The 17,820-nt window shown below is 33.4% G+C and overlaps 1 protein-coding gene across 3 annotated transcripts in view; it reads left to right on the plus strand.

The window, feature by feature from the left end:
- Nucleotides 1–15,545, plus strand: part of LOC118191730 (uncharacterized) — a 119,209-nt gene extending 103,664 nt beyond the window's left edge. For all 3 annotated transcript variants that reach the window (XM_085821211.1, XM_085821213.1, XM_085821212.1), the window contains exons 4-6: nucleotides 4,759–5,051; nucleotides 5,147–5,477; nucleotides 13,572–15,545. In XM_085821211.1, coding sequence (XP_085677337.1) covers nucleotides 4,759–5,051; nucleotides 5,147–5,477; nucleotides 13,572–13,795 — 848 coding nt within the window. In that variant the 3' untranslated portion in view covers nucleotides 13,796–15,545. The remainder of the gene's footprint in view (nucleotides 1–4,758; nucleotides 5,052–5,146; nucleotides 5,478–13,571) is intronic.
- Nucleotides 15,546–17,820: the final 2,275 nt, after the last annotated feature.

Here is a 17,820-nt window from a genome sequence, read left to right on the forward strand (position 1 = left end):
ATGTAAAGTTGGTGATCGTAATACATTTGAAAAATAGTTCATATACAGTGCATTAAAATTTTGCACCCCATCTATGAACTCATGAAATTCAGCCCAAAAAGTCATTTATCACGTTCGCTTGCTTGCAGTATATTCTCTCTCTTGTCGTTTTAATCTTTTTGCTTTTGAGTTGTAGTATTTCTGAATTTGAAGCTTTGAAACACAAAATCACTCTGATTTATCAACTTAGGTCTGAATGTAAAGTACAGTCAACCAAAATGGAAGATTTTAGCATAAGTAAATGTACTACAGACAAAATAAAATTAAAAATTCATCATTATATTTCATGCTCTGTTCATGAAACTAGTCCTGACTTAAACCATTCGGAACATTTTCAGAAAAAATATTCGTTTCTTGTTCATGTTTTTGCATACTCAGATACTAATTTTGTTTGAAATATGGGATATTCTTATTCCCTTTTATATTTCACTGTTAAAGTCTGGCTTGGGAAAATTGTTTTCCTTGGAAATGGCATACTTGTCCTATATGTCTGTGACTGTTCTAATAAATTACAGTACTAACAAGTGTGAATAAAATCCCTAGTTATACAGGAATTATCTTGAAGGTTTCCTTAATCTGAAATGCAAAATGTAACCCATGTGCAAAAATAGAGCAAGTTTATCTTAAAAAAGTTCTCCACGAATACATCTTTTTCTCGGTCCTTACATGCTTTTGTGTATTTTTCACTCAAGTTCATTGTGTACCTTTCTTTCATCTAATTTGTGAAGTATTCCTCTTTGAATACTAACATTTGAATTTTTTTAACTGATTTTAAAGTACATGTATATTTTGGTCAATGCGTGGGGAAATGAGGAACTGTGGCCCTGAGTGTTCTAAGCATTCCATACTGCATTTTTCTTAAGAGTACAGTTCAGTTAAAAGAGAAATGTGTTTCGTACTTTGTGAAAATTTTATTTACTTATTATGTGTCATGCTCATGATAAATAAAGATGTTATGCATGTGCGCAGGACTGCGTGGCTCCAATGTTTAATTAAAATAATGCTTTTCAAAAAAGTGTGGTCTTTCTTATATTAGAAATGCGTTAAAATTTTTAAAGTTGGTGACTATAGTAGATCATTATATGGACTTTCTGTCATTATTACCTATTTTTTATAATTATTTGTGTGTAATTTTATTTATTATCTATGAGAAGTTAAATGTCAGTCAAAAAAGCTGTAAAAGTTCATTAGTAAGCAATGTCAGTTTGAAATTTCTATCTTAAAATTATTTGTGTTAGGTCTTTTATGTTAATTACTATGTTAGATCATTATTTGGAACTCTACTCAGTATTTCGTGTAATGTATCATAACTATGTAGGAGTCATTTGTCAGGTATGATAAATTAAATTTCATTCTCAAAAGACTGTAAGAGTTCAGTGCTAAGTAAATTATTGACAATGGGAAATATGAGTACTTTTCAGTTAAGTTACAATGAATACGTTAAAAATATTCCAAGTTAACAAATTTTTATATTCCAAATTGGGAAAAAGGCGATAAAGTTTCATTTCCATTGCTGAATATTAATTCCATGTGTATTATAGACTTTAAGTTCTCCTTCACAAAATGTGATTATAATTCAAATTTAAAATAATTCATTACAATGTGGATATTCTTCTCTGTAGTTAAAATATAATTCAATCTTCTGTACCTTGTTAAGAGAGTTAGGCTGTGATAAGTTCAAATAGAGTAGTGTTTATAAAGTTCTGCGGTAAATGGTGGAATCATATTAAAAATCCGAGTGACGTTTTCACATGAAGAAAAAATCAAGGTTCAGTGCATGTTTGGTGATTTAAGTAGGATGTGTGCAAGAAAATACAAGATATTTTCGTAAAATATTTCAAAGAGTTAGCAAAATTTGTGTTAGTAGTATAAATGAATCTTACTGAATGAAAGGGAGTGTTCTGAATATATATGTATAAATATCTGTAGAGTAAAATAAGAAAAAATGAAGTACTATTGGTATGTATCTAAACTTAACTGGGTAGATATGCTCCATGCATTGGTTTGAGTGGGCTTCATACCATGAAAATTTATTGCTCCTTGTAAGATTTGTTTTAAAGTTAGTAAGTCTTACAATAAAGAAACATGTGTAAGTCTGTATTTATTGTGGGAAAAAGGAATCAGAAATACAGCATGAATATGTTTTATAAGTTAAATATAAGGGTAAATGTGTAAATGGAAAGTGTAAAAATTACATTTGTCAGACATAGTTTGGTGAATCCTTTGAATAAAAGTAAGACGTGTAAAAGGGAATCAACAAAGTTTTGTATAGTTGGACAAAAACGTTAATACAGGCATTAATAGTTAGTACAATGCATTAGAAGGAAAAGTTCTGAGTATCTCCAACTTAGTAGTAAAAAAAGTAAGAAATGTAGTATTCCAGTTAAACTATATAGAAAGAGCATTGTGTATATTGGCTTAATGTTACAGAAAATATTGTCTAGTGAAGTTATATGCATGTAAATTCCAGCTTAAAATTTCAAAGACACAGAAATGTAGGTAAGTTTACTTTTGGAGAAGTGGAAATGTAACATCGTATTGTATTTAAAACAAGGGAAAAAAGTTAAGGGTAAAATAAAAATGTAACAAAAAAACATTTGTGTAAACAAAAAACTCAAAAAAATTAAAATTATGAAGCTAAGTATTACTTTTGTAAAAAAAATTAAGTTAAAAATGTAGTAACAACTTTTTTTAAAATAAAAAGCGGAAAGGAAAATTAAATTTGGAAAAATAAATATTTCTTTTGTAAAACCAAAAAAAAGTTTAAACAAAAAATTAAAATAAAGTAAAGTAAAAGTACGAAAAGGAATAAATTTTGGGGAAAAAACAAACTTTTGCAAAATAAAAAAGTGAAAAAGAAAAATTCAATTCGTAAATAAAAATATTACTTATGTAAAACCAAAAAGAAAGTTAAACAAAAAATTAAAATAAAGTAAAAATACAAAAAGGAAAAAAATTTTGGAAAAAAAAAAAAAACTTTTGCAAAATAAAAAAGTGAAAAGGAAAAATTCAATTCGTAAAAATAAATATTACTTTTGTAAAACCAAAAAGAAAATTAAATATAAAAAAAAATTAACTTTGCAAGATAAAAAGTAAAAAGAAAATTTAAATTCACTTTTGTTGAAGTTAAAAATAAAATTTATGTTTGGGAAAGGGAAAAAAATAAAATTTATGTTTGGGAAAGGAAAAAAATGAAATAAAAAATTAACAAATTAACTAAAAAAATAGTAATAAGATGAAAAATGAAAACAATTAAAAATATCGTAATAATAATAAAAAATTAAACTGTGGGAAAATCCTACATTTAAAACAGCAATGAATAAAGTAATGATTAAGAAGCCAAAAGAAATCCTAGCCGTCGTGTAAAAACAAATGAAGTGCATGTTCAGACTTTCAGCCTTATGTCATCAATGGTGCAAAAAGTCAAAAGGCGAAAGAGGGTTTCAAATAACAAGTCTGATAAGAGGACCGGGTAGCCGAGCGGTAAAGCGCTAGACCTCCCATCCCAGAGATAGCGAGTTCGAATCTCAGCCGTGGAGTTATTTTTAAAGTACAGGGAAAATGATACTAAATTCATTAAAAATGGATTAAAATATAATGGAATCAATTAAAACTAACTAAAACTAATGACGGATTAAATAATTAAAATGTATCGTATAAAAATGAGTAAATAATTAAAAGTAATGACGTATTAAATAATTAATCACGTATTAAATAATTAAAATCAATAAATTAAAAGTGGTGTCCTGCCAAACACGTGGTTAAGAGCTCGTTGCCATAAACATAAAAAATAGTGTCGTTGCCACAAAAAAATAAAAACTTTGAAAACGTAAAATCGTTGCCACAGAATCAAAACGAAAGTTTGATGATGTCATTCCATCTACGTCATTTCCGGTTGTCACGTGATTCAAGATGGCGGTGACCACGCCCCTTTTCTGTGACGTCACTTCCGCCTACCGGTTTCCTCCGGTTACTACTAACGTCCAAATGTTCTAGAAGATGTTGAGACGCTGTTGTTGGTGTGGATTAACGAGAAGCAATTAAAAAAGGTAAACTACGGTTATATTATTTACCAGTGTTATTTATCAGAAAAATTTATTTTTATGTTGATATTTTTGGAGGTGCGGAACCGATTAACTGTATTTCCATTATTTTCAATAGGGAAGTTTGTTTCTAGATACGAGAAATTCGCTATACGAGCTCATTTCTGGAACGAATTAAACTCTTGCTATAGGTAACGCATAAACGTTTGGAACTGCAAAAGTAATTTTAGATCCCCTTATATGTTATTTTCACAGCAAAATTATAGTATGTAGTAGCCTTCTCATAAAAAAATATGCCCTCAATAAATTATTAGTCTACAGATAGCAGAAATAAAAATTGAAAAAATGTCATCAATAGCCACTGTTCTAAACATCAAAGTAGATTTAAAGCATTTAGAATTATAATTCGATTATTTCTTTTGTCCTTTTGTCTATAATACAATTTTATTTGCTATTTGCTTTCATGGGCATTTAATGTGAATCAAGTACCATTTTTCTGTTATGCATAAACGTATAACTCAGTAGAATATTGCAAAAGGAGGAGCATTCTTCTTGCATAAAGATTTACACTCATATGCCGTTTATTTATGGTCGCCATTAACCAAAGAATGTTATTTAATATCTTTTGTTGTTAATAAATAAGTTATAGTTAATAATTCTGCTCATTTTGTTGTAGCAAGTGCGAAAGAAGAAGACAATACCTCTGATTCTCAAAAGGATCCCACCAAGATGCCATATGTCAGACCAAACAAAGGTTTGCCGAAACTAAAATTAATTCTTGATCCACGACATCTGGTAGACATGAAACGTCTCCTAAAGGAAGGTGTGGATATCGTGGAGCACAATGCTGTCAGCCCTGAAATTTGCCACGATATTGTTAAAGACCTAAATTCGCCAAAAGGGAAAGGAGGGCAACTATTCGCTAAAAGGAAGAAGAAAAGCGAAGAATGGGTCGTCGATGAAGAAAAAGTAAACACATATTTGAATTCAAAATAGTTAATTTAGTACCTTGCTAAAACTGCTCACAAAGGAGTTTAATATTTCTCTTTTTTTCTCACTTAAAGGTAAGAACTTTGCTTCACACTCGATACCCAGGATATTCTTCTCCTGAACCTCCGGTTGAACCTTTGGTTCATCCCAGAGTGAAAGAACTGTCTGGAGTGAATTCTCAAGATATTGCTGAATCTGTTATTCGAGCAGCTGAAGCAAAAATCATGACGTATCCCAATGCAGTTCCTCAAGTTCCTGTTATAGAATGCCTGGATAGGCCAGACAGCAGTGCAGGATCCCAATTACAGACACCGTTGCTGGCTAACCAGTATCAGAAACCTAATCCATGGTCCTCCGACGCTTACAAATGCAGATTGCCCAAAGGGTGGACGAGTTCTACGACGTGTAAGTATATGCTAGGTATTACCATTACTTATTGTATCCATATCCTACTGTGCTAATCACTAATAATGATGTCACTGAAAGCTTCTAAAAACCTAATAGGAAGAGAATTAAATGGTTCAGGGAAATAATTTTGTGTAGTTTAATTGTAAACAAAATGCAAACATTCAGTAGGCAAGGAAATGTTGCTGATTGCTGTTTCTTTGCTGCTCAGTTTCCCTTTATCAAAGCACTGCTGGTATGGTGAACAAAAAAGAAGTTACAACTCTGGAAGCTGGTGTGTTTAGTCGAAACAAAGAAAGTGAAAAGCTTTCCAGTCGACAAACAGAAGGCTTTACCTTCAACAGTCCCCTCCTCTGTGACATTTGCATTTTCGATCTCGAGAGCGGAATTTTGCAAATGATTAATTTTTGCTTGTGTTTACGGTATGACGATTACATATTTGTTCTTTGGTACAAGTCTATTGATTAACCTTCCGGATTTTCTCTAAGCTTGAACACTTTAAACGAAAATATACAATATATTTTTGAAGGAAGAGAATGCTTGAGTTGAACTCACATTGTAATTGCTTTTAAAATAAATACAATATCCCAATTCTTGCATCGGTCACATATTCGAAGATCATAAGGGGTTTAAGGTGTATGAGCCCCCTTAAAGCCGAAGGGAATAAAGATTCGGAAAAGTTCTTACGTGTAATGTCCATAATGGTAGAAGAATAACATCGAGAAAGAGCAGTACCTTACAAAGTATTAAATTCTTTTATCAAAGAAGATTATTTATATTATCTTTAGATTATCTTTCCTTTTTGAATGTACTGGTTACGAAATATGATAACAAATTTCATGCAAACGTTTTTCGTTAGCCATTTGTTCACTTTGCTCCCACGCTCGTTCTGTCCATCCATATAAACAAACATTTGCGGCTTATCACATTTTTGTTCATTCTGCAATTTATTTATGCTCCTTCTTTGATAAAAGAATTTAATACATTGTAAGGTACTGCTCTTTCTCGTTATTATTCTTCTACCATTATGGACATCACACGTAAAAACTTTTCCGAATCTTCATTCCCTTCGGCTTTAAGGGGGCTCATATACCTTAAACCCCTTATGATCTTCGAATATGTGACCGATGCAAGAATTGGGATATTGTATTTATTTTAAAAGCAATTACTTCCAACTTTTTACAGCCGAGTACATAATATAGCTGCTTTCTTGAATAGTAATCAGAAAGTTTGTGTTGCCACAAATATTCTTGTAATTTAATCCGCTTTGCGACAAAATTTTTCGTCATGTTTTCACCTTATGCGCATGATATTTTAAAAATGGCTCGTAGTACATACTTGAAATTTGATGGAATTCTTTATATAGGCGCTATTATCTAACTGAACCAAAAATCTGATGAATATTTTAATATTAAAAAATTTTATTCACGAAAACATGACAGATTTTTTAATAAAATATAGTTTCTAAACTAAAATTCAAATACAATAAAAATTTAAAGTGAAATTCTTAGAATTTTTGGTTCACAGTAGTTTCCAAATGTTATAAAAGCTATATATTAAATATGGAATTAAATTATGCAACGAAATGTTTTAAACTGTGCGCGCAAGGTGGAAACACGACGAAAAATTTTGTCACAAAGCGGATTAAATTATAAAACTATTTGTGGCAACACAAACTTTCTGATTACTATTTAAGAAAGCAGCTATATTATGTAGTCAGCTGTAAAAAGTTGGAAGTAATTGCTTTCAAAATAAATAAGTTACCCAATTCCTGTAACAGTCACATATTCGAAGATCATACGGATTTTAAGGTGTATGAGTCCCCTTAAATCTTCAAAACAAAGATACTTCAGTTTCTTCCGTTTGACTTTCACCATTAATTCAATTCCTTTCTTTATAAATGATTCAGACAATACGGTTTTCTAGTGTAACAGCTTTAATATCGTTTTAATCTCTCGTGCATTTGAAATAGATGAATAATAAATAATGTACAGATTACTGGCAATATTGAAATGCAGGCTCGAGAGCTGCATGCATTTTCTCGCACAAAGCATGTAATTATTTTTTTAAATAAGTTTATAGAATATGTTTTCGCTTCTTGTTTGTATGTCGCCATTTTTGAGTGTTAAATAAAGTTTTTTGCTGTGTTCCATCATTGGAGTTGCTGCATATCACCAAAGAAGCATTACAGTCATAATTATTTTGGAGGCACCGACCGAGATCGAATAATCGTGCGTATTTTTATTTCATTAGTTCATCACTGAACATAATATTAGTGATACCAGATTATTACTTTCTGTTAATATTGAATTGCTTTATTTTATTAGTTCATCACTGAACGCAATATTAGTGATACCAGGTTATAACTTCCTGTTGATATTGAATTGCCTTATTTTATTAGTTCATCACTGAACGTAATATTAGTGATACCAGATTATTACTTCCTGTTGATATTGGATTGCCTTATTTTATTAGTTCATCACTGAACGTAACTTACTGTTGATATTGAATTGTCTTATTTTATTAGTTCATCACTGAACATAATATTAGTGATACCAGGTTATTACTTCCTGTTAATATTGAATTGCCTTATTTTATTAGTTCATCACTGAACGTAATATTAGTGATATCAGGTTATTACTTCCTGTTAACACTGAACTGCCTTATTTTATTAGTTTATCACTTGAACGTAATCTTAGTGATACCATTTTAATGCCGTTTCTACTAGAGCTCAAAGGAAAAGAAAAATAGCTGAAGAGCAGATCTTTGAACCGATGAAGGAAGAAAATAAAGCATCCAGAGATGTATTTGAAGAAGAAGCTAAATCACCAGAATTAAACGTGGAAAGTTGTTAACGAAAATTTGAAAAACGATAAAGAAATTAATATTGAGAATCATTTTGCAATGCAGCGTTATCATCATCTTTCGGCTTTTGATTTAATATCAAAGCCGCTACTAATAGACGAAGAAAACAATTGTCGAAAGCAAATGACAAATGAATATTATCCGAAAAGCACAGATGAACTGAGGAAAGGCTTTGCTGTGAATTAAAGCCGAGGAACTGGTCCACCATCGAAGAGATCTAGGCGCCGTCAAGAAAAAAAAGGAAGACTAATTTGAACACTGTCCATTTTCTTTTTATTTAAATGTGGTGTAAAAATATTTGTTTAAAACTTGAAATTTTCGGCCTGAAAATTTGGAAATTTACAAGAGAAATTACCTTTTCTCTTTAAGCATTTGAGCAAGCGGAGCTTTTAAACTGTCAAATTTTACAGAACTTTTCCCTTCGGAAAAAGTCTCTCCGTTGGGGGAGATGTTGTAACAGCTTTAATATCGTTTTAATCTCTCGTGCATTTGAAATAGATGAATAATAAATAATGTACAGATTACTGGCAATATTGAAATGCAGGCTCGAGAGCTGCATGCATTTTCTCGCACGAAGCATGTAATTATTTTTTTTAAATAAGTTTATAGAATGTGTTTTCGCTTCTTGTTTGTATGTCGCCATTTTTGAGTGTTAAATAAAGTTTTTTGCTGTGTTCCATCATTGGAGTTGCTTCATATCACCAAAGAAGCATTACACTAGTTCCCTTTGAACCTGCAAATAAACTCAAGTTTGCAAAAGCCGGAAACCAGAGTTTCAAACTTTGGTCATTTTTAGAGTTTTTTATGAATGTAGGTTTGCTGATCTGCAGATTTGTAAAACTGGGGATGCGCTAACAATTTTGTACATTAAACCGAAAGGTGAAAAAAAGGCATCAATAATATCGCGTCATTTTTATACAAATCACAGTCTTAAATGTTTAGAAAGCCAGAAATTATTGGTGACATCAATTTGCCCTCAATTTGGATTTCTAAATATCTTCTTAAATCTTCCTGTACAGAAGTTTTGAGGACGGCGCAGCGTTTTCCCCTTTCGTATAGGAGAACTAAAAAAATCTGTTTCGAGTCTCAGCTCTTTTCTATGACGGTAAAAATGCTTCATGTTAAAAACCAGTATTTGTAACTCAGTAACGGCTAACTAAATGCTGGAATACTTGCTGCATTTTCTTTCTGATCTAACTTTAAGATTTTAACAATTAAGCTTTTGAACAATTAAGATTTGATTAAGCTAATTCAGCTCTGAAGTGTTAAATGTGTTGACGAGGAGACATTTAACAGAAATCTCTTTTCATAAACAAAAAATAGATTTTGTAAACCATACTCACAGGCCAAAATATTGTATTTAGTGTTCTCTAAATTGAGAATAACTGATTTGTTTTCAGATAAGTCCAGGATCGGTGTCAGAGCAGATGCGGCCGCTCCGGGCGGCAGAATCAGGCAAAATTTTTAGAATTTAGTTAAGTAATAAAATTAAGCGCTGTCAAAATTTTTGTAATTTAAGGGGGCGCTTCGTAGCAGAATTTCGGACCCGAAGAGATTGCACCGTGCCGCAAAATGTCTATAGATAAGCCTTAAGTATATGTGGAACTTTATTTATTCGGAAGTCAGATAAGCTTAAGGAAATAGGCGTAAATATAAAAAATATAAGGTATTTCTCCCACTTTCCTAGCGTGCCTTCGTGGTGTAGTGGTTCTGCGCGCTGGGCCGGTATTCCAGAGGTCCGTGGTTCGATTCCCGGCGAAGGCGTTTCCTAATTTTTCATCTTTCCGGCTTCCAAAACTAAATAAATAAATAAATAAATAAATAAATACCTAATGACTACAAAAATAACTAATATAATTCAAGCTCAACTTCGTCAGAGTGCAATAGAAGCAAGACAAATCCTTTTCGATAGTAAAAATGTAAAGTATGCCAAAAATGCTGCTTTTCGCTTTCCATATTTGAAAGAGCACCGATAAAAAACTACTGCGTAGAATCAATCGAACTGTTTTCACAAACAAGTCTCGCTATATCAGTTTATCAAAATACACTCATGTCCATAAATTAAGGATAATTCGGAGTCACGCGGAAATCGAACTCTAAAATAAATATATCACCTGTAAAATCACTACACACATCTTCAAGAATCATATGCAAATTTCAGGAAGTAATCAGATGACACCGATGGCACGTCACAATGACGAGAGTGTAGGAGATTGATATTTAAGGAATACAGGCAAAGAAGTAAAATTGTTCGCAGGTACTTTATAAGCATTTTAGTGCAATAACCGACTAGTTATGACACAAAAGACGCATCTGGATGATTTTTTACGTGGTAGAATTATCGGCCGTCTGGAATGTGGGCGTACCCAACTGGAAGTATCAGACGAACTTGGAATTGCTCAGAGTGTCATCTCCAGGCTTTGGCAACGATTCCAAGATGATGGTAATGTGAGTAGACGTTACAGCACAGGTCGCCCCAGAGTTACAACCCCGAATGAGGACCGGTATTTGACAATTACTGTCAAAAGAAACAGGCGGAGCACAGCCTCAGACCTGTCTCGTCAGCTCTCCTCAGCCACTGGTACGCCAATTTCAAGGCAGACTGTGTACAGACGCTTAGGGCAGATTGGTGTATATGCTCGTAGACCTGTCAGATGCGTTCCACTTCCTGCAACTCACTGTCGCCTACGGTTAGCCTGGAGTAGAGAGCATGCATTGTGGACACCGCAACAGTGGGCTTGTGTGATGTTTTCCGACGAGTCCAGGTTTAGCTTGCAGTCTGATTCTCGCCGGACTTTCATATGGAGAGCTCCAGGTACCCGTTACCACCAAGAAAACATCATTGAACGACACCGTTACGGTGGTGTAGGAGTGCTCGTTTGGGGTGGAATTATTCTGAGTTCGAGAACTGACCATGTTCAAATTGGAACCATGACAAGCCAAATCTATCGGGACGCCATTCTGGAACAACATGTACGTTTGTTTCGGGGCGCCATGGGCGCACAATTTGTGTTTATGGATGACAACGCCCGTCCTCACCATGCAAACATAGTAAGCGAATGCTTTCAATCGGAGCATATCACCCGTATGGACTGGCCAGCATTCTCACCGAACTTGAATCCAGTAGGGCACGTGTGGGACATGCTTGGCGGACGAGTTGCAGCCCGTCAACCTCCTCCTACATGTCTACCGGAACTTCGGAGAGCATTGCTTTTTGAGTGGTGTAATATCCCCCAAGATCAGATCGATAATTTGATACTCAGCATGCCTAGGCGTTGTACGGACTGTATCGCATCGTCTGTGAGACATACAATCATACCAGCCATGTAATATTGGTTTTTTGTAAATAGGTTTTCTTTTTGTAATTTGCTCCAGGGAGAAAAAACCGCTAATTTTTTTTTAATAATATCAAACATATAGCATCTTATTTTGCTCTTTACCTTTTGTTTAATAAATAAGCTTTACAAATAAGTCAAATTTGTTTTGCTTCTAACTCTTCCTTTGCCTGATTTTGCATTATCCTTAATTTATGGACATGAGTGTATATAACGATTTGCGGCTTAAGTATGAAATTAGCTGTGTAAAAGTACAGTTAAGCTCTTTGTTGGGGAAAAAAACGAAATTTCGAACAACCCAAAATATATAAATTATTATTAATATTACATTTTACAAATAAAAATAAGGAATTATTTTTATAAATTTTGCTAGGTTTGCATGATATTAGCGTTTTGAGCATATTTTGGGTAAGGTGATTTTAGTTACGTTTTAGCCGTTATTTGCAGTAAACTTTGAATCTAGCAGTTTGATGTCGAACAGTTCTCCTCCCTGGAACCGTGAGGGAAATTTCCCATTTTCTGACAACTCCTTCTCTAAAGCATTGATAAATATATGAATTAAAATTTTCACTAAAATTTAGTAATTTGCTTTTCTAGTCATGTGTTCAGTTGTGCAATTTCTAACATTCACTTATTTTTCTGTATATGTGTAAGAAAAATACAGAAGATTAAATTAGCAGCGTAAATTAATTTCCCTTCTCTATTATAAAAATAGCAACATCTATTTGCACTGCATCATTTCGAGAAAAATCTATGTCATATGACTCTTGCGTAATTCTGGTGATGTAAATTGAACTAAAACTCAAGCAGCTAATAATAGTTTTACAGCAATATTAACTATCCAATCAAAATGCTTTGAGAACCAAAACTAAGTTTGACTTGAGATTTCATCCTGAACATTACGCACTTTCTTTCTACGTTTTGCCGTAGCTGCACTGCTGTCTGTCTGCTGCTGCTAAGTTATCAAAAATGCAAGCCTTTCGGAACAGTCACATTTAATCTGCCGACTTGTGTATAGCCGCAATATGTTGCTGAAAATAAAACTGAAGATTTAATCTACCTTCGCCTCCACTTTCCTGGTCATTGCTTTTAAGACTGAATCTATTACAATTGAGTCGTTCTGAGTTTGAATATATTACATATACAATCAAAAGTCTTTAATCCGGACTCGTCGGGACTTCGGCGATTCCGGATTATCGGTTTTTCCGGATTATAGATCATCAATTTAAATCTGGTAAGATGTGATGCAGAAATTATAAAATTAAAAATATGAAACCGTAATTTATGAAATAAAGAGCAATTATGATCTAAAAAGTGTCAAAATTTACACACACACACACAAAAAGCTTAATATTTACTTTATTAAACATTTCTTTCAACGCGCGCATGCGTAAAGCATACATTACGCATAGTCAAAATTAGAAAATTGCAACCAGAAAACTATTTGATGTGTATTCGTGATATTTATAATGACGAGGAATTTGATTTAAATCATATCAAAAACGGAGTACATCGAGATGAAATACTACATTTAGTAAGAAATTATAAGCTGAATAAAAAGTAAAAACATCTGCCGTGAAGATAAGGATAGTGCTAACAGATCAACTTCCAGTTCATTGCGCACCGCGACGTCCCCCGCTTCCGCAGAGCAGCGTGAAATTGATAAACAGATTTCGGAATGGTTAGACGCATCGGATTATAGATCATTCCGGATTATGGACGTCCGGATTAAAGACTTTTGACTGTATAAATTTACTTTAAATCAATACAAAATGTTTTCAACCTCGGAATGAAAGATCCATCAGTTGATCTTCACTTTTCGATTGTTCTAAATACTGAGCTTTGGCAGAAATGGTTATTATCCTCAATGATTTATAATAATTTATCTTTACAGCGTCTTCAATTCTTGTCCAGGATGACACATTTGCAGTGAAAGAGTCCCAGATAACGACCTTCATGCCAACTGCCCAGCCTTTGATGAAAAGTGCCACTACCTCAAAATTATTTAATTTTACCAACTTCAATGCATCACCCAAGGCATGGAGTCCGGAGTTGCCACAACATTTTCGACCCTCATCTATCAAACCAGTCAGGCCTCCTTCTGTCCTTGTTCAATGAAATTGTTACCAAAAACATAATATATATATTAAACTTTGTAACTGAGTTGGAAATTATTGCATTGTGTTTTATACGTAGCTTCCAGTCATTTGTTGGTAAGCAAATGGCTGGAATGCATTAAAATACCCTTAGGGTCAACAAATGTTATTTCCGATTGTCAGCTGAAAATGCTTGTTGGTCTGTGCAATACAGTTCATAAGACTTAAGTGACTCCAAAGATAGTTTTATTTTGTGCAAAGCTTGCAAAACTCGAACAAATGTGTTTGTGTTTTTTGAGGGGAAAACTCTCTTTGATTAATTTTAGCTGAAAATTAAAAATGATCATGAATGAAGTATTTTGTTTTCTTTTTATTATTGTGTAAGTATATCCGAATTCTTGTGTGCACTAAATTTTTGTTATGACATAAAATGGCGCTAGAATGCAGTATAGTGTTTACCTTGTAAGAGATGCTTATTCTAAGCATTATAATGCATAAGATTATTTAGTAGGTAGTATTAGTGAAATACTACGTTTTTTTTTCTCTCAGATAGTCTGGTTTATTTGAAAAGTTGAGTCTCTGAATTTATTGAATTCTAATCTTAAATTGTATACTTTCTTATTCAACTAAAATTTATTCATATGAATACTGAACTCAAACAGTTTTAAAAAGCATTGCATTCCATTCCTCTAATTTTTAAAGTGAGATAGATACACCCTTTTGTCTTTCTTTATTCATGCACAGGTTTTTAGTTTTTGAGATGCTATTTAGAATCTTGTAAAAAATTACTCGGTGTAAAATTGATGTCGTTTGCAAAATATGACTCATGACGAACACCTCAACTTTTACGCCTAATACTTATTGCTTTTATTTAAGGTACTGATTGTGATGCTGCATTTGCTTAAAGGTCACGGGTACACCAGACAATCAAAATCGTAAACACCAGACAATACTTTGGTAGACAATAATTATTAATAAAATACAGTTTTCTGCTTTTATTTGCTTTACGTATCTTTTTGGCTTACCTCAAATATTTAAAGCTGCGTGTTTTAATATTGCGACGTCTGTCCTGCGGCTAATTTACACTGCATGGAACATTTAGACGTTTCATATTAAATTATAAATTTATAATACGAATCACATATATTGTAGTGAAGGTATGAGTATCTATGTATACAAAAAATAATCTCTATTTGTGTCATTAATCTGTAATGTGAATAAAGTTTTCAGCTTAATAAAATAGATAAATAAAAGCTCTAAGAAGAAAATAGTTTTTTTTATATTTCTGACAAGAATAGCTTTCTAATTAACTAGAAAATAATTATGATATAGTTTTATGATTAAATAATTACATAAATGATCAGCTATGCATCTTCTAAATGCATTTTCTGTTTTAATGATTCACATAACAGTTCTTGCATATGTGATACTTGGTATTTGCAAAATATTTGAAGTAAAATATTTTACCCAAATACTTAGATTCACATTTCTTTAATCACGAATATACTTAATTTTCTTATAACTGTTACTGTATATGTAGAAAGAAAGTCACAGCTGTTTAGTTTTTCTGGATTGAAGTCAGTTTTGTACTTTTGCTTAAAACTGGTGCTCGTGAAATGAGCGTTAAGAAATATAAAACTGTAAAGAATTGGTTCTTTTTTATTGTTTTCTTTATTATGTTATTGTAAAGAATTGTTATATTTATGGAGTGTTTTTCTGTTTTCACATGAAAGATGTGTTTTCTTTTTAATAAAATGGAGCATTTTTCTTAATACTGTTTTTTCTTTGAAATCCGATTATAGTCATTGTGCATAAAACATTTAGATAGTTTTACGTAAATACCAAAGTTTCATATTACATTTAATCTGAAGAACAAAATTCTATATATCAATAATTACGTATAGCTAATGTGACACTTATGTTTCCGCTTAGTAAATGAAATTTATAATCCAAGAATTATAATTATAATTCATAATAAAGTAACTTATTATTCCAGTAAATTATAATTCATAATATAATTTATTATGAATTATAACGGTTGCGTTTTACTTTATTAGCAGAAATAAATAAAAATTAGATATATTTTCTGCCTCTATAGTAATCGTCGGAGGATACAGAATGTTCTAAAGTTCAAAATAAGGAATCGATAATTGGGAGAACGTTAAATCAAAGATCGAAATGTTCGAAAATAAGATTATCTGCAAGTCTATCAGGACTTGTGTTCCTCTTTTCTTGCTTTGGAAACATGAACTGTCCTAACTCGGAACAGGGAGCTTACTCAAGCTATGTTCAATAAATTGTGAAGTAGACAATACACACAGGAACGGTATACGAAACCCTTTATTTTTCTATCTTTACAGCGATTTCCGGAACTTCGGAATACAGAGACCAACCACTTGTGGTCTGAACGTAAGAATATAAAAATACTAACTAAAAACTCTAACTAAAACTAACTTTGGATTAATATACAAGTGCCTAACTTCAAGATTGCCCGTTATTTAACAAAAATCCGTATGTAGTACAGAGAGCTGCTAAAACTACGATACGTTTAAAATTATCAAGAGGATTAAAGCTCTGACCTTGAAGGCAACCAGCAAACGAGTAAAACTACTATGGCCAGCGGCCTGCTTCTAATAACTCCTTCCTCTCTCTTGCTTGGCAAAAAGCCACAACTTAAGTACTTAGCGTTAGCAAGACAAATTTGCATAAATAAGTTAAAGTTTTTAATTCTGGCCGGAAGTAGAAAATAAGAAGTGATAGTAAAGATTTAAAATAAAATAAACGTTAGTAAAACTTAGGATCCTTACAAGTCTTGCATTCTAAACATATTTTTAATATTTAAATTGTAGAGACATTATGTTTTTTTGAAGCAGGAGATGTGAAAATGTGCAATGTCCTCGCCGGGACTCGAACCTGGACCTCTCGAATACACGCCGTTACACCATGAAGGCATGCAGAAAGGAGGGTGAAAATACCTTTTAAAGGGCGACTCGGGATTAGAGGATGTAATCGCCAAATCTTGGTAGTGAAGAATCATAATCCACCACTTTTTTTTTTAGTTCGGGTGCCACTTGAGACACTTTGGGTTATTTTACGCAGGAGATGGTAAAAGTGTACAATGCCGTCGCCCGGGATTTGAACCTGGACCTCTCGAATACGTGCCGAGTGTGCTACCGTTATGCCACGAAGATATGCAGAAAAAAGGGAGAAAATACCTTATAACATATTAATTACATACACTAGAAGTTGATGCATACTTCGCTTTTAAATACCAAACTGATGCGTTCTCTCGACTTCTCTACTGACAAACCGAGCCTCGGCTTCCCCTTGTTGTCAAGTCCTAGAAATATATTGTTACGTTTTTATATTCTTCTGACACCAGTTGTTACGTTATTTTCTTCCTACACGTTCGTACGGGGTTCGTAGATTTGGAGTGAATAACGACGACACTTGATGAAGTATCGAAACACACTTTATTTAGCCAATATTAATCAGGACAGCTCCAAAGTCCCTTTTTACAGTCGTCGAAGATCTACAATAAACACGCTGGAACAATCACAATCAGCGACACAGCCTTCACACTGTCAGGCAATAACGGTGGAGACAGCTTCCTGCAAAGCACCCGACTCTCCTTTCCGGAGTACAGCTCCCGACTCTGCTTGGTCGTTCTCGAAACTCCACGTATTCTCGAGATTCTCCACGCTACAACTCGCGATGCACTCGACGATACACGAGCACAGCTCCCAACTCTTCGGTTCAGTCTTTCCCGGAGCTCAACACGCTCTCTCGACGATGCACTAACCGCGATACACTACGAGACTCTTTCGGTGCACTCGACGACCCACTCTGCACTCGCTGGCCGGCTGTCAACTCGATCGACTCCGCAGGGATTGACTCACTAGACAAGACACACTCTCAGTACTAATTAACTGATTGCGAACCAGCAGGGTTTATGTAGCTTTCGGCTTGTGTTCGAGAACATTCTGGGTTAAACCGGTAAGAATTCGTTCCAGAAGGTTCTCCATCAGTCCATGGCATATCGCCAAA

Source organism: Stegodyphus dumicola, chromosome 7, assembly GCF_044657685.1.
Source record: "Stegodyphus dumicola isolate Sdum_Otavi_A_Nest chromosome 7, ASM4465768v1".
Classification (NCBI taxonomy): Eukaryota; Metazoa; Arthropoda; class Arachnida; order Araneae; family Eresidae; genus Stegodyphus; species Stegodyphus dumicola.